Source organism: Aptenodytes patagonicus, unplaced genomic scaffold, assembly GCF_965638725.1.
Source record: "Aptenodytes patagonicus unplaced genomic scaffold, bAptPat1.pri.cur scaffold_157, whole genome shotgun sequence".
NCBI classification, from domain to species: domain Eukaryota; kingdom Metazoa; phylum Chordata; class Aves; order Sphenisciformes; family Spheniscidae; genus Aptenodytes; species Aptenodytes patagonicus.
Genome location: NW_027472096.1, coordinates 95,098 through 120,374, shown reverse-complemented (window position 1 = coordinate 120,374; position 25,277 = coordinate 95,098). Strand labels below are relative to the sequence as shown.

The window sequence follows — 25,277 nt, the reverse complement described above, 5'->3', positions numbered from 1 at the left end:
ACCTGCACTCCTTTTCTATGGTCCCATGGTCATTGGTGGAGATGGAGAGCAGGAGTTCACACACAAACACCTGGTGACACTGGAGGTGCCAGAGGTAGTCCACGAGAGTGGAGCAGGACTGAGAGAGTGGGAAACACCTGGGGGCATCACCCTGCAGCCTGGTGAGGATGCCAGCTGAAAGGACGGCAGATGCCCCCATGTAGGACATCACCACCTGTCCCTCCTCACGCTCTTCAGGGCCGCCTGAGGAGGTGTTCAGCTGACCAAATGGAGTCATGTGCCCGAGGGAGAGTGAAGGCTTTCTCTTTCTCCCCTCCCTTAGCTGTATTTACTGGCTGTCCCTTGTCTGTAACAATAGCTGTCTCACACGTCCCCACGCAGCCTAACCGAATTCAGGGCAGCCGCTCAGCTAATGGCCACGTACAGGCCTGTAGTGCTGTGTGAGACGCCGAGGCTCTCCAGACATCCATAGCCCCGTACTAGCTACTCTGAGGAACATTAACTCTATCCCAGCCAAAACCAGCACACCAGGGTGCCCCTTCGCTGATGTCGGGGAGCGCTCCATGTCTTCCTGACTACAGCAGCCAGTCAAACACAGGCGGTACAGTCAGGGCAACAGGTTCCTTCTCCTGCTGCAGGCTGCACAGAGCAGGTACACAGGGCTGCTGGACTGGGGCCCCCAGGCGTCCCCGCCTCATTTTTCAGCCGCACCTTCTACTCCCCCTTTTCCCCTTCTATCCTGACGCTCTACTTTCCGAGCTTTTGGCTGGCACGTTTTCCCTGTATATTCTCACCAGTTTCACCCCAGGCCAACTAGGTTTCTCCTTTCATGGCCTGCCATCTCCAACAGCTTCTCACTTTCTAAAGCGGTGAGTTGCACCTCAAGCCAGGGTTGATGAAGACAAAAGTGAACGAGAGCTTCTGTAAGCAATGAGACGGCAGACACCATCAAAAAATGTCTATCGTCTCCACTGCCCACCTTAGAAACCTCGAGAAATCTCTAAAGGCAGAAATAAGGAGCAGCTTAGAAGCTGTTCACGTCAGTCGGGCAGGTTTGGATCCCGGTGAGATCCACGTGTTTAGAGAAGACTTTTCTGAATGACTCCTCAAGTTCTCCGTCTCTCAGGCTGTGGGTGAGGGCCTTGATTAAAGATGTTAAGGCAGCATAGAGAGACTATTTCTTTCAGGCTTCCTATTCTGACAGTATCTGGTACGCGCTACACACTGTAAGAGTCCCATCGAGAACTGTATCCCCAAGCAGGGATTGGAGGAGAGGAGCAGGCGTAAACATCTTCTGCTTCCTGGTGCTGAGAGAGATTTTCAGAGTGGGGGAAAGGACGTAACTGTGAGATGCCAGAAACTGCGGAGATGTGAAGAGAGCACGACACGGAGGGGGAGAAGCAGAGGTCTCGCAGGGAGGTCCTGGGGCCAGGCCTGGGGCGTGTGAACACAGGGCTCTGGGATGAGCCAAAGGGTACAGGAAGGTCCTGAGGGGACATAAAAGCAGATGGGGGCCTGGGGGCACCCCGAGAGGACCCATGGGCCAATGGTGAGCTGGCTCCCTACCCCCTGCAAGTGGACTCCCTGCCCCTTCCAGCCCGGGCGGCGGGTCACAGTGGGGTCCTTTGTGATCCCCCCTCTGTGACACCCCACGGCACCATATATAGCCAGCGGGGCCATGGCCCTGCAGTGTCTGACAAGACAGCGACGGGACAGGGCAGGAGCACGGAGCTGGCGAGGAGACCCCGAGCGCAGCCCACGTCTTTCCCTGCCGCCCCTGGCAGCCTCGTGCTGCCGAGGTGTTGCCCTTAAGCTGCCCCCCCCCTCCCCCCCCCAAAACTTTCCTCCATTTCGCAGGATGGCGGAGAGACCCCCCAGCCACCCCAGGGTGGCCTGGGAAGAGGTGGGGGCTCCCCAGGAGAGCCGCTCTCCGCCAGAGCCCTACGAGGTGTCCACGGTCCAGCCGCTGCAGACCGGTGAGTGAAGGGCCCCCCGGGACTGGCAGAGCCGGGGCCAGCGAGCACGACCGGCTCAACGCCGGGACCCCATTTCCTCGGCACGCTGGCAGCAGGAGTCCCACGGGCAGGGACACAGTGATGCCTGAACGCCAAGGCTGCTCGGGGCTGGGAGCCGTCCCCGGCACAGCCTCCCTCCTCAGCCATGCCGAGCTTTTTCACCGATTGGGAAGCTTGTTGGCAAAGATGCTTTGTCCTACCGACTCTCCTGTGTTTCCCCTCCACGTAGGCGAGACGCTGCCAGAGGAGAATCCAGAGCATCCGGAGCTCCAACTGGGATGGGATTCTGAGAGCACCTGGTTGCTTTCTTCGCTCGACAGCAGCGACATGACCACGGTAATGAGCTCCCCCCTTGCTGGGACTCTTGTCCCTGGCATCCGCAGGAGGCTTGTGTGAGCAAAGGGACCCAGAATCAGTGGGGTTGGCATGGCCTTACTGTCCCTGCTGAGAGGGTTCCTGCTGTCCCCGAGCAGGGACTAGGCGAGGGTGGCACTCCAGTGTCCCAGCAGCAGCTCCAGCCCTTCTGGCCACCAGCCAGCCCTGGTTCTCTCTAGGGCAAACACACGGCGCCCATGATGCCAACCCTCCTCCCTCACCCTGGGGACCCTCTGCTCTCACCCTCTGCCCTGCAGAGACTGCAGCCCCTGCTTCCAGCTGTCCTGCGGGCACTGCTGACAGCACTGCCGGGCACCTCTTGCCAGAGCTGCTGGCGGTGCTCAGCCAAGAAGCACCATCAGGGTGCTCGGCGTGACATGTCTTTGCTCCCCTCCTTCCTCCCGTAGGTGTTTGGAGAATACCTCCAGCCTTCTCAGATGACAGACATTCTCCTCGTGGCCATTGAGGCCTTGACAGCAGACGACATCTACGACAGGCAGCTGGGCAGCAACATCTTGGATATGGCCATGAGAGACCCTGCCTCCTGGCTGACGGATGTAAGTGCCCTGCGGCTGGATTGCCCTGCCCGTGAGCCCTGTCAGCCCTTGTTCTTCCCTCCTTCCCTAACCCAGCTCTCTCGGGCACCTGAAGCCATTTCAAGGCAGCAGAGAGGGATGGGAAGGGCAGCAGTTTCGGTGGCAGCTTGGGAAATGGCTGCACCATCCTCACCTGTGTCCCCTCCAGGTGCCAACGATTGTGAGGTACACCCACAAAAACATGGAGCACATCCGCATGGAGCCAGCCCGGCACAGCCTGGATTCATTCCTTCTCCTGCTGACCAAGCGGTGCCCCAGGGAAGTGGTCAGGAGCCTGTTGAAGATCTCTCCAACATGCGACAGGTACCGGCCCCGACAGCCTTGAGGGCTCGTTCCCTGTGGGGAGAGGGGCCCAGGGACTCTCTGGCTGCCAGGCCCATGGAAAACTGCAGGACATCCCCCAGGAGCAGGGTCCTCCATCCCACCACGCTTCCCAGCCCCGGTGGGTCAGCCAGGCCCGCAGCAGCCAAAGCTGGCCAAGGCAGAGTCCCGCCACCACGCTCCTCCCTGCCCCATGGGGAACACCACCTCAGCCCCCTCCTGCCTAACCGGGCAGGGTCCCCGGGCACCCCAAGTGAGGGGGGTGGGCAGGGCCAGGGCTGCAGCACCGCCTGGGTCCGGAGAGGCTGGCCTGGGCACGGTGCAGTGGCCGAGGCAGCCCTGCTGACCGAGCGCTCTGGGTCTGCAGCGCTGCCCTGGCCATGTGGGAGGTGATGATCTCTGTGCCTTGGGCTTTGTGGAGTGTCTTGACGGAGCTGCTCAGCGTGCTCCAGGACCAGCGGCTGCGCAAGGTGTTCAGCTGTGCCGCGGAGGACGCCTGCATCTATCCCTTGGCTGTGAGTGACCTTCAGGGCTGTGCCTGCCTCCCCAGGGAAACAGGCACGGCCCCCTCCCCTTCCGTCTGCCTCCAAATGGCCACCTCCTCCTGTACATATGGACACAGCCCCGGAGGGTCAGCAGGGACCTGCCCAGCACCAGCCAGACCCCGTGCCAGACACTTGGGGCCGCCCTGTGCTGTTTTGGCCCCGGTGAAAAAACACGAAGCCTGCCCCTGCCCGGGCAGCACCCTGCTTCCCCCCTGCCTGCATCCCCCTGCCTGCATCCCCCTGCCTGCATCCCCCTGCCCTGCTCTGCAGCCTGGAAACCCGGGGCAGGGGCAGAGAAAGCAGCAGAAGCCCGAGTCAGGGCAGTTGCTGGGCCTGGGGCAGAGGCACGGCCTCTGCGCAGGCTGAGGGGGCTTCAAGTCTGGGGAGAGGAGACACTTACCACCGCCCACGTGTCGTGCCCCCTTTGTGCCAGCGCGGTGGAGGGAGCCCTGCGGGCTCTGCTGGTCTCTCACTGCTGTCTTCGTTTTAGCTGCTGCTCTGCGCCGACGTTGGAACAGAGGAGTTTGCTGCCCTGTACAAAGCCCAGAGGAACCTGAGGCATCCAAGCCCGGTGATGCTCTCGCTGGTGCTGAGGGGCCTCATCACGCTTTCAGAGACACCCGAGACGGTGAGCAGGGTGTAGTCAAGCGGAGCCATGTTGGCAGCCGGGGCCTGGGGCAGGGGGTAATGTGGTGGTTTGGCCTTGGCTGGGAGGCAGGAGGCGGGGTGAGGGCTCCAATCACCCTCCCTGCTATGGAGGGGCCTGGTGGGTGCCTGGGGAGCCCTCCAGGCACAGAGGCTTGCCAATCCACCTGCCCGCTTCAGGCCGGTCGGTTTCAGGGGGTGGCTGAGCAGGGGACACTGCTCTCCTGCACTCCCTTCCCTTCCTCGGGCTCTCCCCGCATCCCCATCAGTGGCCACTGCCTGCCAGGAGGCTGCTGCAGTGACTCCTGGGCCACCTGCTGGGAAGCCGGGCAGGAGGCTGGTGCTCAGCAGCCGGCGCATTTTTGCCAGGGTGCTCGTTCCCTGCTTCACAATAAGGAAACTGTGTGTTTCGTACAGGCAAGAAAAATACCGGTCCTGCTGCCAGACATCATGGAGACCCTGCAGGATGCCAACACTGATGTCAGGATGAAGGCCCTGGTACTGCTCAGGAACATGATGGGTCACATGAAGAGGGAGGAGGCCAGCGTCATCGCTCTGCAGCTGGCGGAGAAGCTCCTGCCCCTCTTTGATGATGTAAGGCTGCTGTGGGAGCCTCAGCCCTACAGATGGGCACCCTGCAAAGACAGCTGCCCTTCAGCCCAGCCCTGTGGGCAGCACTTGGGCAGGGCTCCCCTCCTCACTCCTCTTGCATGGCCTTTCAGGGCTTTGGGGCTGTTCAGCCACAGCTGCAGATCTGGCCCACAGCCCCTGTGTTCAGGATCCGACCCCAGAGCAGCCCCCCTCACATCAGACACGCTGATGCCCTTGCTCACTGTGGGCAGGGAGCGGCTGTTGCTCAAGTCCCCCTGTCCTCCTCACCACCAGGTGTCCAGCCAGGTGCGGGAGCTCTCCATCAGCTTCTTCGAAGGCGTGATGAAGACTGTGGTGGGGAGAAACGTGACAAAGATGAAGAAGAAAGTGCAGAGGGTCCTGCTCCCGCTCTTTCTCCACATGAACGACCAGATCGAGAGCGTGGCGAAGGTGAGTGACCAGCCACCCACTGGGGACGCCGGGAAGGGCGTGCCGACGCTGGCCTGGCATAAGGGGCGAGGGCTGCTGGACGTCAGAGTCTGGGAATGTGTGTCACCCCAGGGTCCCACTGCTCCCCTCCTTCCCTGCCCTGGGCCCACCGCTGCCTTCCTCCTTCCCCCCTGCTGCCTGCTGCCGAGGTGGATGGGGAGCGGGGGTCCCCTCCCAGCCCCGCTCTCCCCACTCAGCCCTCCTCCAGCACAGCCCAGAGGAAGGCTCCCTGCAGACCCAGCACGAGCAGGGCCGGGGAACCTGGCACAGGCATTTCCCAGACCTGCCCTGCCTGGTCCAGCAGGGCTCAGCAGCAGCCCCACGGCCAGCGAGCACACGAGTCCCTACGGGCTTCCCAGCTGTCCCTGCAGGTGTGGGAGGCCAGGGCTTTGAGCCCCAATCCCTGTCCCCCAGGGCTGTGCCCCAGAGACCCCCAAATGTTTGGGCCAGGGCATGTCCCAGCTCCCTGAGGGCAGGATCGCTGCAGAAACAGAGCCCTGCTCACCCCGATGCCCTTTCAGGGGGCCAGTGAACTTGGCCTCTGCAGAGGGGTGCAGCACTTAGAAGGGGTGGAGAGCCAGCTTGTTCCCCAGCCTGGGGCAGGGAGAATGGTGGGAAGGGAGGTGCAGCCAGAAGGGGACTGGCCCTGCATCCCGGGATCAAAGCTCTGCTCACCCGGAGCCTGGGTGTGGAGGAGCTGGGGCAGCCCCGGCTGGGGAGCCCAGCGTCCTGCTGGGGGATGCTCCTGGGACGTGCTGCTGGCTCCATCCTGCCCCAGTGTCTCTGGGGCTCCAGCCCTCGCTGCCTACAGCTGTGGGCCCACACCTCCTTTGCCCTTCGGCCTGCCCCCATCCCTGGCAGCAGCTCAGCAGCTCTTGAGGATCTCTGTTCTGTTGGCCGGCAGCAGGAGATACCTGAGGTGGTGGCTGCCCCGTGTCCCTGCCCTGGGCACTGAACCCAGTTCAGACTCTGTCCCCTGCTGCCTCTTCCCATAAGGGGCTGGGAACAGCTCGGAGCCTGGCCAAGAGGAGGAGGATGCCAGGGCTGCTTCCCTGGGCTGTGGTGCCATCTCCCAGCCTCTGCTTCTCTGCAGGCCTCTGGGAACACCCTCCTCGCCTGTGCAAAGTTCCTGGGATGGAGGAAGCTCAGCTACCTGGCCGAGACCCATCAGACACACCTGATTGGAGAGTGCTTGGTGAGGACAACCCCCAAGCCCCACGGCCGGGCCCCACGTGCCCGTGGGGAGGGCTGTGCAGCTGTGCCTCGCCTGCCCTGCTCCAGCCTGGAGCCCAGAGCCTGGAGCTGCATCCTCCTTCCTTGCCCTCAAGCACGCAGCCCCCAAGGGCTCTTCTCCAGGCCCTTCTCCCCTCCCTGCCCCCAGGGTGCTGAACAAGACCCTGGCACATGTAAGCCCTGGCACTGGGACAGAGGGGTCGCAGCACCCCCAGGCCCCCTGTGCCTGCGGCTCTCTCTGAACCTCAGCCCCACAGGGCTCCTGCCTGGGAGGGAGGGAGGGAGGGAGGGAGGGCACCGGTAGGAGGGACTGGTCCGGATGGCTGGGGAGGGTCTGTATGAGCCACGTGCCCTTGTGCTCTCTGCAGCTACTGCACAACAGGAGCAGGGTGGAAGAATATCTATGTCAGAGCCTGCCGTACCTGAAGGACGCTCAGGCCACCCTGCGAGTGGCGGCCATCAGGTTCATCGGTGAGCCACAGCCCCTGGGGTCCCTCTTCTGGCAGCCTGGCCCCGGTCCCCTCCACTGCACCGGCAGCAAGGGACAGCCCTGTGGCTGCCAGAGCCCCGGCTGCCCCGTGCAGGGCCCGCCACGCAGGTGGGCTCGCTGGGAGCCTTGCTCAGTCCCACCGCCCTCGCGTACTGTCCTTCCCTGGGGTCCGGCCTGCTGAGGGGGAGGAGGGGGTGCAGCCAGTCTGGCAGGGCCGGGGGCCGTGCTGCTGGGAGCGTGCTGGGGAGCAGGAGGTCTGACAGGAGCTCTGTGCCTAGGGCTTGCCGCACGGCACCTGAGGAACCGAAGCTTGGAGAAGCTCTTGGACATCTGCAACGGTGAGTAGGGGCGGTGCTGTGCTGGCCGGGGCTGGCGGGGCAGGGGACAGAGCCGGGGCAGGGTGCTGCCCTGCCTGGCCCCGCGCCAGGGCAACGCTCCAGGGGCAGAGGAACGTGTCAGGGGCACATGGGGCATTCCTGAGCAGCAGCTTCCAGCTGGTCTGTTTGTCCCACCTGCTCCTCCTGGCCAGGGAAAGAGATGGGTGGGGCTGGCATGGGCTGGAGGGGACTCCTGGGGGTCTCTGCAGGCAGTGGGGGTTCACGTCCGCTTCGCTTCCTTTCGTTGCAGCCCTCCTGCCCTTGGGGAAGGACACGGAACTCTCGGTCAGCTCCCTGGCAGTTCAGACCCTCTTCATCCTGACAAGAGATGTGCCAACATCAGGATGGAGCCTGCGATCGCTGTGCTGCTGGCCCTGCCGAGCCTTTGAGAGATTACGTTCTCCTCTCAAAAACGGCCGTATTTGAATATCTTGTTTTTTAAATAAAGCTGGAACAAGCAGCCCCGTCCCATGGTGTCCTTCCCATGGGGACCACCCTGAGGGTGCTGAGCAGACAGCGTCCTTCCTGGCCTCTGCCGCTGCCTGCAGGACAGCACACCCGGACCCAGGGTGTCCTTGCAGCCAAGCCCCAGCTGCCCCGCTAGACCACAAAGCCCCGAGGGGAGGAGGGGAGAAGCTTTAGCCCAACCTGCCCCTCCTGAGACATCCCAGGGCACGAAAAGGCACCCGTGCTCTGCCAAGCTGGCGAGTCGTCACTTGTCCCGGCATCAAACTCCTCTCTTGTACTGGGAGCTGGGCTGGTTTGGGCTGGGATGGAGTTAATTTCCCTCGTAGTAGCTGCTACGGGGCTCTGGGTTGGATTTGTGCTGGAAACGGTGTTGATAACACAGGGGTGTTTTCGTCCCTGCTGAGCAGTGCCTACACTGAGTCAAGGCCTTTTCTGCTTCCCACCCCGCCCCACCAGCGAGCAGGCTGGGGGTGCACGAGAAGCTGGGAGGGGACACAGCCGGGACAGCTGACCCCGGCTGACCCAAGGGATATTCCACACCACATGACGTCACGCTCAGCAATAAAACTGGGGGGGAGGTTGGCGGGGGGGCCGCTGGCCGGGCATCGGTCACTTGGTGGTGAGCAACGGTTTTCATTTGCATCACTTGTCTTTCCTGGGTTTTATTTCTCTCTCTTTGTCATCTTCCTTTTCATTATTATTATTATTATTATTATTATTATTATTATTATTATTATTTTTATTACTTTTATTAAACTTTTTATCTCGCGCGTTTTCTCTCTCTTACCCTTCCGATTCCCTCCCCCCATCCCGCCGGGGGGAGTGAGCGAGCGGCCGTGTGGTGCTCGGTTACCGGCCGGGGTTACACCACGACAGTCCTTTCTCCACCCCCTCTTCCGTGCCGATGTCATACCCACATCTTCAATGTCTACTACATTGCTTCCAAGACAATGTCGGAGGAGTTGGTGTTTTAACGAGTCTGTTCTCCTTTTGTTGTCAATGTTTTGGGAGTTAAGCTCATGGTACCATTGGGTTCCACTGGAACAAATGTTCTGGATTTCAAAGGTCTCCTCTTGGTGTCCAATGGCAGGGGAGATGGTCCATGAGCTCCCCTTCTCTCCTCAGGTTTCTTCATGTACGACAGGACTGATGGCATACGGCAGACTCTCTGGAAATGAATGTGGAGGGGTGAGGAGAGGCGAGGATGGGGACTCGCCACGTGCCCTGGGGTTGGAATGAATGGAGACTCAGAAGGTGCAACACCCTGAAAGGTGGCGTCCCCCCAAAGTAAAGCACTGGATTGAGGTATCCACAAAGGACTCTGCAGTGCCATGGGAGTCAGTGGGGAGCCAGCAGGCACAGGAAGGGGAGACTGGAGAGATGCGGGAGCTGCCTGAGGAGGCCCAGGGCTCTTGTGCTGTCCTGGGGAGTGGGGCTGGTGGGAGCAGAGAAGAGGTCAAATGCAGTTGGGGTTGCGGATCACCAACAAGATGACTGCAGGAGATCCTGGGAGTGACTGGCCTCTGTTTCCTTGTGGCATTTTGGCAAGCATCATCCCTGGGGCTGGTGGGGAGGCTGAGACCCCTCTCTGCCCCCCAGGACCTGCTGTGCCCTTCAGAGGGGCTGGGGCTGTTGCCGAATGGCCAGAGCTCTGCAGCACCCTGCGATGAGCACTGCAGTGGGACCAGCCCAGACTGGGCTGCTCCGCTGGGCTGGGCTGGACTGTGCTGGGCTGCTGTAGAGGGCAGGGGAGGTGGGAAGAGCTGGGGAGAGGCTGGGCTGGGCTGGAAAGAGCCCAGGAGAGGGAAACACCAGTGTTCCCAACGCTGTGAGAGTGTGCAGGGTGAGGGCACCCAGCAGGGTGCTCACGGTGCAGAGCCAGGCGTCGTGGTGAAGGAAGCAAGGCACCAAAGGTGCAGAAGAGAGGGGCCCGCTCTGTGCCATGTTCCCTGCACACCCCGGGGAAGCTGCCCTGGGAAAACTGTCCCAGGTCAGTCCCACACACCGGCCATTTCCATGTCTGGTCGTACACCCCAGCCCTGAGGAGGGACCTTTGCTGCTGCATGGTCACCTCTGTCCTCCTCTGGGGCCCTGTGATACCCAACTCCACCGCACTCATTAATAGAAAGGGAACCAGTTTCCTACTGACTCTTACGACACACAAGTCCCAGAGCTCTGGCCACTGCTGGTCTCTCAGCCAAGCCCTTTCCCAGACAACTCCAAAGAGATCAGGTGCTCATGGCCTTGTCCCTTGGATCTTTCCAACATTGAAAATCTCCATTGACTGAGGTCCCACCAACGGGCCTGGGCCCTTGCTCCACTGTTTCTCCCTGAACAATTTCTCAAAAACCCCAGCTCTCTCAGCCTCTGCTTCTCCATACTGTGCTCCAGGCCTCAGCCATCCTTCTGGCCTCTGCAGGACTCGCTCCATTCGGTGTAGGGTCTTCCTTGTGCTGGGAAGCCCCGTACTGGACGCAGCAGTCCTGATGCGGTCCTGTGGTGGGTTCACCTTGGCCAGCAGCCAGACAGCCACCCAGCTGCTCACTCCCTCACTCCCCTGACTCAACAGGACAAGGGGAGAAAAGAAACCAGGAATCTCATGGGTCAAGATAAAGTCAAGGAGATCAGTTACCAAGTACTGGCACGGGCAAAGAGGTGTGGACTTGCCGAAGATCAATTTAATGTATTGCCAATTAAAAAAGATGTGGATTGTGAGAAACAATGACAAAACTATTAAAGACCTTTGCCCTCACACTTTCTCCCAGGCTCAAATTACTCCATCGCTCCCAATTCATCTACCCTCCCCAACCCCAAGAGGAGCAGGGGTGGTGATGAAGAGGGGGTTAACAGTCAAAGAACATCTCTGCCGCTCCTTCCTCCTCACACTTCTCCCCTGCTCCAGTGTGGGTCTTGTCCATGGGATCCCACCATATTTGTGGTCAAGGCTCTGTGTTGTTCATTTCTTCCTGTCTTACTTCTTTATACTCCCAGAATCACGGCAATGTTGAGGTTGGAAGGGACCTCTGGAGATCATCTGGTTCTACCCCCCAGCTGAGGCAGGCTCAGCTAGAGCAGGTTGCTCAGCACCTTGTGTAGGTGGGTTTCAAATATCTCCACGGACGGACACTCCACAACCTCTCCAGGCAACCCGTTCCAGTGACTGACCACCCTCACAGTCTAAAAGTGTTTTGTTGGCGTCAGATGGAATTTTATAGACATTAATGCGACCCCTCCAAGACTTTTTTTCTCCAGGCTGAACAGACCCACATCTCTCAGCCATTTCCTCCTCTGAAAGACGCTACAATCCCTGAAACCAGCTCTGTGGCCCTTTGCTGGACTTGCTTGAGTAGGTCAACAGCTTTCTTGTACTGGGGAGCCCAGCCCTGGACAAAACACTGCAGACGTGGCCTCACCAGTGCTGAGAAGAGGGGACGGGTCACCTCCCTCCATCACCCAGCAATGCTTTTACTAATGCAGCCCAGGAGGCTGTTGGCCTTTGCCGCGAGGGGGCATTGCTGGCTCGTGCTCAGCTTGTTGTCCTCTGGGAGGCCAAGGTCCTTCTCTGCAGAGCTGCTACCTGGCCGGTCGGCCCCCAGCATGATGTCCACAGTGTGGCTGGATCACAGGCTTTCTTCCCGCAGGGACTTTCTCAGCAGCACCTTGTCCTTCTTGGAGATCAGCTCCACCTCTGGCCCAGGCCCCACGGTGCTGCAGGGTCACCTGGGACAGCAAAGCCCTCTCCTGCCACGGCTGCACAGCCCAGGCCTCTTTCTCTCGGGCCTTGGGGACTGCAGCTTGTGCCCTCCTTGTGGGAACCTCATCCATCATGATGTCGCCACCTGCCATCCACTCCAGCATGCCTCTGCTGGGAAGCAAAGCCTTTCCACGCAAGGGGTCCAAGCTCTGCGCACCAGGTTTCCATGTGACAATCTGCCCTTGGCCACACCTGAAGTGCCACATCTCAAGTGCTGCAGCCCAAATGTCCACCAGAGCTCACAGCCTGGGCCACAGGCAGCAGGAGCCCCGTGTGCCACCACAGAGCTGTGACTTCAGTGGAAGAAGAGCTGAGGTGGGGAAGGACAGCTCCCACGGCTTTTGTGGTGGATGGAGAGACAGCACCTTGAGGAGAGACCGACAGGGAAGACAAGGAGGGAGGAATGCCCTGTGTGATGTCAGGGCAGCTCACCTGTATGGAGATATCCTATCTCCTCTCTGATACAGGCAATAGGTTAGGGGGGAGCTTGTGGGCGGGGGTCAAAGGAGAGACCAGGAAGGATGAGACTGCAGTAGTAGTTCTGTTTGCTTTGACCCCAGCCAGCAGCTAAGCACCACAGAGTCACTTGCTCACTCACCCCTTCCACCCCCAGCGGGATGGGGGAGAGAATCAGAAGTGCCAAAGCGAGAAAACTCTTGGATCGAGGCAAAGATGGTTGAATAAGTGAAGCAACAGCTGTGTGGGCAAGCAAAGCAAAATGAAGCACGCATTCACTACTTCCCCTTGGCGGGCAGACGTTGAGCCATTCCCAGGAAAGCGGGACTTCATCGTGTGTATTAGTGACTGAGGGAGAGAAATGCCAAGACCACAAACCTCCCCCCTTCCTCCATCTTTCCTTGAGACTTTTTGCTGAGCATGACATCATATGGAAGGGAATATCCCTCTGGTCAGTCGGGGTCAGCTGTCCCAGCTCTGTCCCTGCCAACTTCTTGTGCACCCCCAGCCTCCCTGCAGTGGGGGCAGAGTGTGAGAAAGAGAAAACCTTCCTGCTCTGCAAGGACTGCTCAGCCATAGCCAAAACACCCGGTGTGTCATCAGTGCTGCTTTACGAAGAAATCCAAAGCAGATCACCATGTGGTCTGCTGTGAAGAGAATTAACTCCATCCCAGCCAGATCCAGGACAGAGTTACAGGTCATAGAGGCAGGGTGAGGAATGAACAATGTCTTTTTTAAATGACCTGAGGAAACCTGTGGATCACAGACCTTGGCACTTAGGGGGGGACTCAGCCTCCCTGGTATTCCCTGGTCAAGTGAGACAGCAGGGTGCAAACCGTCCAGGAGGTTTCTTGTGGTGTTCCTGGAAAAGTTCTTACAGGGCTGCCAAACGGGTCACCCAGTCTGATGCTCCCCTGGACCTGGTACTCCCGAAAGAGGACGAGCTGGTCCGGGATGTGAAGACCAGTGTCAGCCTTGGCTGTAGTGACCACTGAAATGGTGGTCTCCCAGATCCCCAGGGACATGGGGAGGGAGATGAGCAGAGCACAGACCCCTGGACATCAGGGCATGAGAACTTGACCTGCTGAGGGCACTGGCAGGTGGGAACCCGTGGGGGCAGTGTCAGGGCCCTGAGAGCATCCATAGGCCTTCATGGCCCTGAGCAGCATCACCTGGGGCCTCCACCTGCCTCTCTGTCCAGGGGCCCAGGAGACCATTGAAGCAAGGCCTGAGTTTCAGCCCCAGCTTCATCTATGCTGTAGGTGTCCGGGTCTCCAGACACAGCCACAGACACAGCCTTGCCTGTCCATGCACCTTGTTGATTCGGACTTGCACAGTCACTCCCCAGCTTGATTCTTTATCGGGTGTACAATGGAATGACACCGTGGCCCTCCAAGTGCCAGACCCCAGCTGATTCTCAGAGGCCTAGGGCCGTTCTGCTTCCTTTCTTCCCATCACTGGGTCCGGTTTTGGGAGGAGAGCAAGGAAAAGCAGGTGAGGTTTCTGGGTGCCAATGACTGAAAGGGGGGAGCAGAGCCCTCACATGTCAAATGATCTAAGGCTCTGCTAGTTCAAAACTGTTATCTTCTGTTCCTTTCTCGGAGGCCTTAAATCTTCTGCAGGACCCTGGAAGCGCTGAGATCCCTCCACCTCCCTCTCTTTTAGCAGTGAAGTTGACAGTACCCAAGTCAGAGGTTTTGTTTCAATTCTGCTTCCAGCCTAAAGCCCCCCATGGTCTGGAGATATGCCAGGAAACTTGCAGGAGTAGCCCGCTCCTCTGGACAAAGAGGTGGATGTTCCCAGGAATCTCTGGAGGAATGGTGTCCCGATAGCTGTGTGCACGGAGCTGGTCAAATGCCTGTCTCCTTTTTTTGAATGGGGGCTTAGATGCCTGGTTCATGGGTAAACTCTCTCTGTGGATGCTGACATGGACTGAGTGACCTGGTCTGACCTCAGAGCTGGCCCTGCTTGGAGCTGGCCATTGGACTACAGACCACCTGAGCTCCCTCCCACCCTGAATTGTCCTATGAGCACATGACGCCGAGACCCTCACCTCCAGCTTTGTCTCTTCTTGTACGGTGTGTGGCAAGGCACAGGCTCCTGGAAGGGCTGGTGGGAAAGAGGCTGCTGGGGGTCTCTTGTCCGGCCTCCAGGCTGGCTGTGACGTTGTGGAGCAAAGAAGAGCTCCAAAGGTGGAGATCACAGCAACGCTCCTCTAGTCCATTTCATTTTCCGAAGGCTCAGCCTAAAGCTCCCAAGAGGCCGTTTGTGGCTGTTGCCTCTGCCATATCTTTGGCCACTGCAGAAGAGAGCTTGGCTCCGTCATCGCTCCAGGTAGGTGTAGGCTCCTACTAGGTTGCCCCATGCCTCCTTCAGCAGCCTAGAGAGGTGCAGTTCCCTCAGACTCTCCTCACAGCTCGTGCTTTAGGCCCCCAGCTCCATCTTGGCAGACCTCCTCTGGACCCTCTCCAGTTTCTCCACGTTCCTTTTGAAATCTGAGGCCCACTGGCTCGTATGGCACCGTCCTGGTGCCCAGGCCCTTCTCCTCAGGGCACTCCTTAGCCAGACAGGTCTCTACCCATCCTGCTGCATAAACCTGTTGTGCAGCATGTGGGCTGAGATAGAAAACAGATAATAGGCCCCAGCGTTTCTTGCTGAGCGTGACGTCATACGGTATGGAATATCCCTCTGGTCAGTCGGGGTCAGCTGTCCTGCCTGTGGCCGCCCACCAACTTCTTGCCCACCCCCAGCCTACTCGCTGGGAGGGAGCAGAGTGAGACACAGAGAAGGCCTTGACACTGTGCAGACACTGCTCAGCAACAGCCAAAACGCTGCTGTGTCATCAACACTGGTTTAGGCACAAACGCAAAACACCGCACCACAGGGGCTGCTACGAAGGACGTGAACCCCATCCCAGCCAGACCCAGGACACTTGAACCGGGGCTCCAGAAATGGACACAGTAGTGTACTGGTGGCCAAACAAGGGATGAGCAGGGGCAGACAATCCCTTCCCCCACTCTTCTGGCGAGGCTCCTCTTTACACACCCCAGGACACTGCTGGCCGCCTTTGCCACCACGTCACGCTCCTGGATTTATTTTTGCCGTCTGTTCCCCAGCACCACCAGGGCCTTTTCCGCAGAGCTGCTCCCCAGCCAGGCAGGCCCCTTCCCCTGCCACTGCAGGGTGTCACTCTATCTCCCCCAGGCGCAGGACCTGCTCTTTGTCCTTTGGTTATTTCATGAAGTTCCTGACAGGACAGTCCTCCCGCCTGCCAGGTTTCCCCTGAAAGGCATCCCGAAGGCACAGGAATGGTCCTCCCAAGTGAGTATCATTGAAAACTGTGGTGAGAGCTGCCTCCTCCGCGTCATGGATACAGGTGTGAAACTGCACAGGGCTCAGGAGAGTCCCCTGTGCCGCCTCACCAAACCCCGGTATGTCCCCTGGCCTCCAGGTAGAGGATGGCCCCTTCACCACTGCCCTCTCAGCCTCATCATCCAACTGGTGCTTTGCTCCTCTGTTTGTCCATCCGTCCAGACCGTAACGGTCTCACTTGGGTACAAGAATATTGAGGGAGACCATGCCAAAAGTCTTGCTGAAGTGGAGGTAAACGACATCACCTGGTGTCCCCTCATGCACAAATGCAGCTCCTCCATCGTGAAGGCAGCCAGGTTGGCGAGGCATGGTTGACCCTTGGTGAGTCCACGACGATGCTCTTCTCTTTTAGGTGCCCAGGGATGTCACCCAAGAGCACTCCTTCAACGCCTCCCTCCTCAACAAAGTGAGCTGGTACAGCCTGGGGTTCCCTGGGTTCCACTTTGGTCCGCTTGCACAGATGAGTGCAACACTTGCTTCTCCTAACTCACAAGAGACCTCTACCAATCCCAGGACCTTTCAAAAGGGATATTCCACAGAAATATCCATCTTGCCCTGTAACTTCATGTCCACTGTTGTTCCTGTGATACGGTGTGTTTAGTTTCTCTAATCTTTCTTATCATTCCACCTGTCCTGATACAATGGCCATTTCTAAGGTCATCTCTGCAGGTGCAGACTCTCTAGACAAAGGCCCCTTCCATTATTCTCTCATTTTCTCCTACCCTTTTTCTTTGTTCTTTCAGATAACTCTCACCTACCCAGGTGCTGCTTTGAGCTTCAGGGAGTCAAAACCTTGCCTGTCTTTCCGTTCTCTAATTGTCTCTTCAGCCAAGTCTTTAATTATGTTCATATCTAACTTTTTTGTATCTACCTAAAACATTTCTCCTGAGATTATCCCTTGTGGAAAGGCAACCTCATTAGAGACAGCTTGTGCTTAGCGTGTGGTTGAGGAGGGTGTTTTACTGTTTAGCAAACTTTATCATGTTTTGCTTGTCTTTGCTTGCAAATAGGAAGAAATCTTCTGTGGCCTGTGTGCAGCCAGTTCTCGAAGGAGAGCAGGAGGGAGCTGGTGCAACGGAGCTGTAACATTCAGCTCCAGAGTTCAGTGAAGTCTGATGTAAGGCAAACTGACGCAAGTCCCAGGGGGCCAATGAGAACAATGGTGGGGTTGGGGAGGTGGGGATCGAGGTTGTCCATCCGGCGTCAGACCTCAAAGGACTGCTGTTCCTACCTGCCCAGGCCTCCTGAGGAGACACTCTGCATCAATATCAATTGCAGAATGCTTCTATCACCTCTTCTCTACAATGAAAAGAAATAAAATATCAAACAAATTACAAAAATTACAAAGTTTTTTTTATTAGGTGCCCTTTGAAATCTTCCTCTTTCACCACACAATGAAATGACTCCAATGAGCTGTACAAGCCTGGAAGACCTGAAGAAAACTACAGGAAGAGAAAGAGCTCGTTAAGGCTCTCTGTCTTTTAATGAGACCCATGGAGTATTTGGTGCTGAGTCCTTGAAGCTCCCATGATGAGAGGAGATTGAACACACCTCTCCAGAAGTCCAAGTCAGAAGCAAAGGAGTACTGAAGTATGACTGGGTCCCCCTGAGGACCATTCCTGACAAAGCCTCCCCATGGACTCGTTAGAGCAGGTAATTGGAGGCTGTGATTGCAGGTAGGCAAAGGCACTGTGCAGGCAGCTGTGATGCTGAGAAAAGCCTTGGTTGTATTCAGAAAGCAGAAAGGCCAAGCCCTGACCCCCAGGCCCTGAGAAGGCAGACCCTGTCCCTCACGCGTGGCTCAGGGCTCTTCCTGGGGGCAGTGGGATGTGAGGGTGAGCAATGCCAGGTGTAGAAAAACCGTACAACCCCTCCAGTCCTCCCCAAGCAGGGGAAAGGAAGAAATGCAGTCCAGAGCCTCAAGAGAAAGTTCCTCCTTGTAGGCCTCGGTGGTAGAGGCAACTGCCGTAGCCAAGGGGACAAAGACCTCGGTTTTGATGGGCCTTTCAGCCTTGCCAGAGGCCGAGGCCGTCTCTACTGCAGGCTGTCCTACACTGTCCCATGCCTGCACCTCTTTCCCTTCAGGCTGCTGACACCCTTCCTGCTTTCCCACCTACCTCTCACCCCAGTGTATCTATATCTTCACTGTTGTCTCTCCAGCCATTGTTGGCTTTTTCTTGAAAGACAAAGCCATGGGCTGATCCCGACGCCCTCTGGGTGACCTCTTGCACCACAAGGCTACCCTTGGAGTGAGATTTCTTTTTCCTCACCTCCAGTCTGAAGCTTCCAAGCTGCAATTTGTGGAGGTTTCCTTCTCTTCCCACTACCCAGAAAAGCTCCATTATCTCAGAAACCACCCTTCAAATAGTTCCAGGCTACTGCTATAGAGTCCTGAGCCTCTACTTCACCAGGCTAAAGAACCCCAGGTCCCTCTGCCTCTCCACAGAGGCCTCAAACCACATCCTGGCAGATGTCCTCTAGGGCCGCTCCAGCTCTTCCCCATTCCTCCAGACCAGGGAGGCCCTGGTTTTCCATTTCTAGGATCCAAGAAGAAATTCCTTTCCTTTCCTTTCCTTTCCTTTCCTTTCCTTTCCTTTCCTTTCCTTTCCTTTCCTTTCCTTTCCTTTCCTTTCCTTTCCTTTCCTTTCCTTTCCTTTCCTTTCCTTTCCTTTCCTTTCCTTTCCTTTCCTTTCCTTTCCTTTCCTTTCCTTTCCTTGCCTTTCCTTGCCTTTCCTTGCCTTTCCTTGCCTTGCCTTGCCTTGCCTTGCCTTGCCTTGCCTTGCCTTGCCTTGCCTTGCCTTGCCTTGCCTTGCCTTGCCTTGCCTTGCCTTGCCTTGCCTTGCCTTGCCTTGCCTTGCCTTCCCTTCCCTTCCCTTCCCTTCCCTTCCCTTCCCTTCCCTTCCCTTCCCTTCCCTTCCCTTCCCTTCCCCTCTTCTCTCCAGGAAGATATGGGAGGGCTGGAATTAGGTCTCCCCAAAGCCTTCTCTTCTCTTCTCTTCTCTTCTCTTCTCTTCTCTTCTCTTCTCTTCTCTTCTCTTCTCTTCTCTTCTCTTCTCTTCTCTTCTCTTCTCTTCTCTTCTCTTCTCTTCTCTTCTCTTCTCTTCTCTTCTCTTCTCTTCTCTTCTCTTCTCTTCTCTTCTCTTCTCTTCTCTTCTCTTCTCTTCTCTTCTCTTCTCTTCTCTTCTCTTCTCTTCTCTTCTCTTCTCTTCTCTTCTCTTCTCTTCTCTTCTCTTCTCTTCTCTTCTCTTCTCTTCTCTTCTCTTCTCTTCTCTTCTCTTCTCTTCTCTTCTCTTCTCTTCTCTTCTCTTCTCTTCTCTTCTCTTCTCTTCTCTTCTCTTCTCTTCTCTTCTCTTCTCCTGACTCGGCACCTTTGCAGCAAAGGCAGACAACGCCATCCTGGGCTGCAGGAGGAAGAGCACTGCCAGCAGCTGGGTGGGGGTGATCCTTCCTCTCTACTCAGCCCTGCTACAAGTGCTCTTGCTCACTTCCCTCAAGCTTTTCTACATTGCCACCTCACGCGCACTGCAGCCAAAGCTGCCCTCCGCATCTTCCACCAGTCCTGCCTTGTCTTCTGGTGAAAAACAAGTCCAGGAGAGCATCCCCCCATGTCGGGTCAGGGATTACCTTCTACCTTCCCTCCTACCGAGGCCTTTTAGCAGAGGTCCATGGTCTTCAAAGTCCCCAGCGACTACCAGGTCCTAAAACGGTGTCCCTTCCTCCAGCTGTCTAAAGGAGACCTCACCCTCTTCCTAACCTTCCTCAGGCAGTTCAGGGATCCTGACCATAAGAGCATTGTCCATGGAGGAGTCAGTGATCCACAGAAGAGTAAACCTGAGTGGACCCGGGCCTGTGCTGCGCTGTGCTGGGCTCCACGTGCAGCTTGGTCTTCAGGCTGTGTTGTGCTGAGCATGTCCCTGGGTCACAGGACCAACTTGATGGCAAGAGAGAAATCTGCAGGAAGCTCCCACCTGGGACTGGCCAGGAGGCCCACTGCACCTCCTCAACGTTTGCCAAAAACTGCAGCAACAGATTTGCACATGAACATCACGTCTCAGGGCAGTAGAAATGATGACTAGAGGGTTTTTTCCCTGTTAGGAAACCTTGAAAGAGATCACAGGAGCAGATTCAGAGATGGAAGCTGCACAACTCCCTGCACCACTGTCAAAGGCTCTGGCACCTGAAGGGACGTCAGATTGCCTACACGATCCTCTCTTTGTTCAGAGTGTTTCTCTAACAAATGGCATTGTAAGGAATGCCTCGCAGAGTCTGAGTGCCTTTCTCACTGGGGACATAACAAACCAGAACCTCCAGGTACAAAACAACCACCAAGTCACGTGTGCCTGCTGCTGGCTCTCAGGTTCTCAGCCAGAAGTGAATGTCACGGTCACCAGCCCAGCCCTGTGCCTGCTGATGGCCAATCACTCCAGGAGATTGGAGACAAAATGGCCTCACACTCGCCTTCACGGCCACGTGCCTCCTCCTGGCCTATGAGCTTCTCAGACACAGTTGATAACATCATCACATCCCGAGCCATCAGCCTTCTTGTGGCCTATCGGCCGACTTGACAGACGTAACCTCACCATGGTCTTCCAAGCCACGTGCCTGCTGCTGGCCTTTCAGCTTCTGGGACTGACATGGCCAAGCTGTGTGCCTGCCCCTGCCCACTCAGTTACTCAGGTGGAAAGGAAGTGACAACCCATATCCAACGCCTCTTCCTGGAGAGGCCTCCCAGCTCATTAGGGAAACGGCTTCCCACAATCCACGGACCAGGCAGGTGCCTTCTGCTGGCCTATCAAGGACGCTGGCAGATGTGAGCCTAACAGCAAATATCCCAGCCATGAGTCAAGGGCTGACCGAGCAGCTACCTCAGAAAGAAGTGACCTCCCCGTCCTTTACCAGCCATGTTCGTGCTGCTGATCAATCAACTCCAGAGGCAGAAGGGGCATCACAGTCACCTTCACAGCCACGTGCCTCCTGCTGGCCCATGAAATTCTGAGGTACCGCTGACCTCATCATAGCATTCCCACCCCTCTCCTCCTTGTGGCCAGTGAGCTAGTCAGATTCCTCACAGTCCTCTTCCACTGCCTTGAGAATGCTGTGGGACCTCCTGAGCCCTGCTCTTCCCCCAAGGGTCCAAACAGCAGAAGTTCAGGCTAGGAGAGGGGTTGAAGGTGAGCTTACAAGGGAACGAAACAAGCAAAGCCAGGGCCAGTGGGGCAAGAGCAGAGCTGGGCTGTTTGTCGAGGAATGTATGAGGATGATTAAAGAGAAGAACTTGGGAGGGGGAAAGAGGGAAAAGGAAAAGCAAAAGTTCAGCTCAGGATATGATGAGGCGGGTCTGGGGTAACCTGCCTGTCCGCCTTGAGTCAGTGAGTTGAGTGGGACAAAAAAGCCACACCTGAGTGGGTCACACTTATGTCTGCTTACCTCTGTGGTCCTGGGGAACCAGGACCTGTTTTTTTTTCCTGGAAGGAAATGCACACTCACTCATGCTGGAAGGGACCTCGGGAGGTCTCTAGGCCAAGCCAAATCGCAGTCTGTGGAGAAAGGGAAATGAGGGTTGGGCTGTTTGCATGCCAGGCTGTGTTCGTGTGAGATGTATACCTGTACAGACACACAGACGGGACGGGTCCCTCCCGGAGCTGGTCTTAGACCCTCCACCTCTCTAGGAGCTGGCCTCAAGATTCCCTCATCCCTCCAGGTCCCCCATGCACAGACAAGCACACACACACACACACACAAATGGCTCTCTCCAGCACCGAGTCATAGACCATTGAGGCTGGAAGGCAGCCAGCTTCCCCCTTCTCTGTGCTTCCTCTTCATGCTTGACCTTAGTCAGGAGCTCCTTTCTCAGCCATGCCAGCATCCTGTCACCCTGGCGTGACTTCCTGCATGTTGGGGTGGAGCATTCTGGATCATGGAGAGGTGATCCTTGACCATCAAAGAGCCTTCTGCAGAATCTGCCTGGCCACAGGCATCCCCTGCTCCAAGGTTATCAAAATTTCCCTCCCTAACTCTTAGGCCAATCAGTCTTTATACTATGAAAACGTATTCACTTTCTGAAGATGGAGATATAGCTCACGTTGTATACTGATTTATCACGCTTGAGTAAGCAAACTAAAGGACACCAGCTCATCAGAAGGACCAGAAGAACAGCCCTGCCCTGGAAATGAGGGCTTTGCTTCTCGGAACCTTAGAGCTGTCCGTGAAGGCTGAAAGAGACCCCTGGACAACCAAGATAACGCCAGTACCCTAGTCCCTCTAACACACCTTTGAAACTCTCCCAGTCTCTAGCAGCCCAGATAAGTAACTACCAATAGACCAGCTCCAGGGACGCCTGGATCAATAGACAAGCAGCGAGAATGCTGATGGCTGAGGAGGCTGCAGAAAAATAGTTGCTTTGTGAAGTTTTACTATGATGGTTATCAGTACTGTGTGTGTGTTAATTAGTGATTGGTCAAATCACGTTGTACCTCAATGCTTGACCGGTATAAGAACCCTGTCTAAAACCACATTTGAGGTACCCCAATTTCGCTCAGACACCTCATGCGCATGAATAAATGCTTACCCTTGTAATTCCGTGCTTTGTGTCCGAGCTTCTCTCCTCGGACAGCACGGGCCAGTTGCACATTTTCCTAACACAAGTGATTCATGGCCACTGCACTGTGGCAAGGTCTCTCCCTTCTCCATGCAGGAGATGTAGGGCAGTCCAGGAAGACAAGGCACATCACACCGGGGTCTCCGCTCATGTGCCTGCCCTCTCAAACTGCTGTTTTATCTCTTCCCCAACCTTTACTCACCCCCTTGATTAGACAGTCAGGGAACAGACAAACAATTTTCATAGGGGGCCTCTCAGCAGCACCTTGTTGTTCATGGAGATCAGCTTCACCTTTGCCAAGGGCCCTCAGGGGCAGCAGAGACACCACTGAGAAAAACCTTGTTTCTTGCCAGGGCTGCAGTTCCCAGCCCTGTTTCCCTCTGGCCTTGGGGACAGCAGGATTTGCTCACACTCGGCACTCAATTTCAGCTTGAGCTTCTCTGCTGTGAAGCAAAGCCTTTGCACACAGAAGGATGTCGACGCTCGGTACCAGGTTTCCTTTAAGGCGAGTCAGAGCTTGGCCTGGAGCTACACCTGAGGTGCCACAGCCCAGATGGGCACCCATGCCCTCAGCCAGGGCAGCAGACAAGCGGAGCGCGAGCCTGTGCTTTTTGACATCGATAGAGTAACAGCCACAGCGCGGCTGGACAAGGCACACAGCGTGGAGTGCTGCACTGGATGGGTATCGGCTCTTCAGGAGGGACAGGCTGGAAGGATCAGGAGTGGGGTTCCCTGAAAGTGAAGACTTTAACGGGATGTATGGAGCTCCTCTGTGGGGCGGGGGAAGAGTTTGGTGATCCCTTGTGAGGGAGGGTCAGAGGAGACCCAGTAAAAGCGGCCTCTCATGGTGGGAGATAAGGGACCCACAGTCAGGGTGAGGAAGCGGGTACAGTCTTTTTGAAGGATCCCAAGGAAGCCTCTGGCTGTAGAAGCCTGGGTCTCCCTGGGGCCTGCAATGACCCTGGCAATTTCTGAAAGGGGAACACAGCAGCATGCACAGTCCAGGTGGTTCCTGGAGCATCTTAGGACAACAAGCAGAATGGAAGAGTGCAGATGTTGGACCTCAGAGGAGCAGACTTGTGCCTCTTCTGGGGAGTTTCAGTGGGGATCCAATAGTCAGCACCACTGAAGGGCAGCAGAGCTCAGTACAGCTGGTCTCCAAGGACAGCATCCTCCAAGCAGAAGATTTGTCTCTATCAAAAATCTGTTTGGAACCTGAAAGCGAATTCCAGGCAATCATAACGAGCTTTTCCTACTTCAGGAACACTTCCAGGAGAAAACAAAGATACTGACTGGACACTGCTGGATTTAGGAAGAGTAGGTAAAGACAGACCTGAGATCCTCCATGTCCTTTTTGCCTCAGACTTCACCAGGAAGGTCTCCCAGGCCTTTGTGCCTCAAGGCAGGACTCTGGAGGAGAACAGCCAACGGAGGACAGGAGTCAAATCAGGGGCTACTTGAGCAAACTCCACCATTACCAGGACATGGGAATGGACGGGTCACATCCAGGGGTGCTGAGAAAGTAAGACAATGTCACAGTGAGGCCACTCTCTGTCATCTTTGAAAGGTCATGGAGACTGGCGGGACTCCCTGACAGCTGGCAAAAAGTAGATGCTGCACGCATCTTTCAGAAAGGTCCAGGGAATGAGCTGGGGAGCTAAAGGCTGCTTAGCTTCACTTTAGATGGGGAACGTGTCCCAGAGCATGTCCTCTGGGATTGCATTTCTGGGTGCCTGAAGGAGAAGGTGACTGGGTGAACTCAGGGAACATGTACACTGGTGGTGGTTTGGCACGTGGAGGGCCGGGGTGTTATGCCATTGCACAACCCCATAAAGATTTGACCATCTCCAAAAAAGGGACGGTATGAGGGAAGTGCCAGCAGGTGGGGCCATTGCTTGACAGCAAAGAGATACAAGCAGCATCTATCCAACTTATCCAGCCTTCATTGCTCCCAGCTCCATTTAGATATGAGATGTAGATGTGAAATGTGTTAGAAGAAACATGTCCTCAGAACACGGTTTCTCCATGCAAAGTGCTGGGGTGAAATGTGGTTTTGGAAAGGGCTGCCTAAACCTGTATTTCCAAAGGGGGTGAGAAAGTGCCATCAGCTTGCTGCTCCGTGTCATGTCCTATGGAAAAATTCATGAGACTTTACAGACCAGCACCAAAGATCTGAAAATGCAGACTTCCTGACCACTTCTCACACCCAGGCCTTTCCTGCATCTGTTTCAACTTCTGCCTAACCTCTTCCTCCAGGGCTTGACTCAGTTGCCCACACCGAGGGGGCAACTTCTTCCAGGATCCGTGGGAGCAGCTGAAGCCTCCACAAGGGACTGGGGAATGTGAGCCAGGACCGACAAGAGCCTTTCTGGAGCAGGAGCTGGTGGACAGACAGGGGAGGCCAGGGCATCTCAGTGGAGACAACCCATTTCTCTCCTTGGACCAGAAAGGTAAGCCTGGGCAATTGCACCCGAGGTGTCCTACACTGTAGCAGGTCACTCTCATCCCTGTCTTCACCTACAATGGAGTCACATGTAACTTACCCTGCAGCGAATGACAAATGAGGGGATCTGCGTGTTCCAGAGTCTACTTGAAGATGCTCCTGAGCCCCTGACATTTTGGGAGCAGTGCAGCTTTAGCTCGTCAAGAGAGAGCATTTCATTCCCTCTGCCTCTTTGCTTGCCTCTGGGAATGGAGGGAGCTTGTGACTCCAACGTGTGACTCACTGTGTGCAGAGAGCGACTATGGACAGAGTCCGGGACAGGAAGAATTTTGGGGGGTCTTGGGATGATCTGTGCTTGACACAACAATGGGTTTGCGATTAGCCTAAGGCCGTCCAGAATGGAAAGTGAACTTTGGTGGAGGTAACGTGGACTCACCATGCAGCTGAGGAAGGTCTTTTGTTTATTGAACTGGGCCTTCCTTTGGTTTTCTTTGTTGGCAATTAAGAAA

General features: G+C 56.4%; 1 protein-coding gene across 1 annotated transcript in view; it reads left to right on the top strand.

Moving 5' to 3' along the window:
• Positions 1-18,208, top strand: part of LOC143173594 (maestro heat-like repeat-containing protein family member 7) — a 55,517-nt gene extending 37,309 nt beyond the window's left edge. Inside the window, exons 6-7 of the mRNA XM_076363858.1 lie at positions 16,080-16,133; positions 18,059-18,208. Of these exons, the coding sequence (XP_076219973.1) occupies positions 16,080-16,133; positions 18,059-18,208 (204 nt within the window). The remainder of the gene's footprint in view (positions 1-16,079; positions 16,134-18,058) is intronic.
• The last annotated feature ends 7,069 nt before the right edge of the window (positions 18,209-25,277 follow it).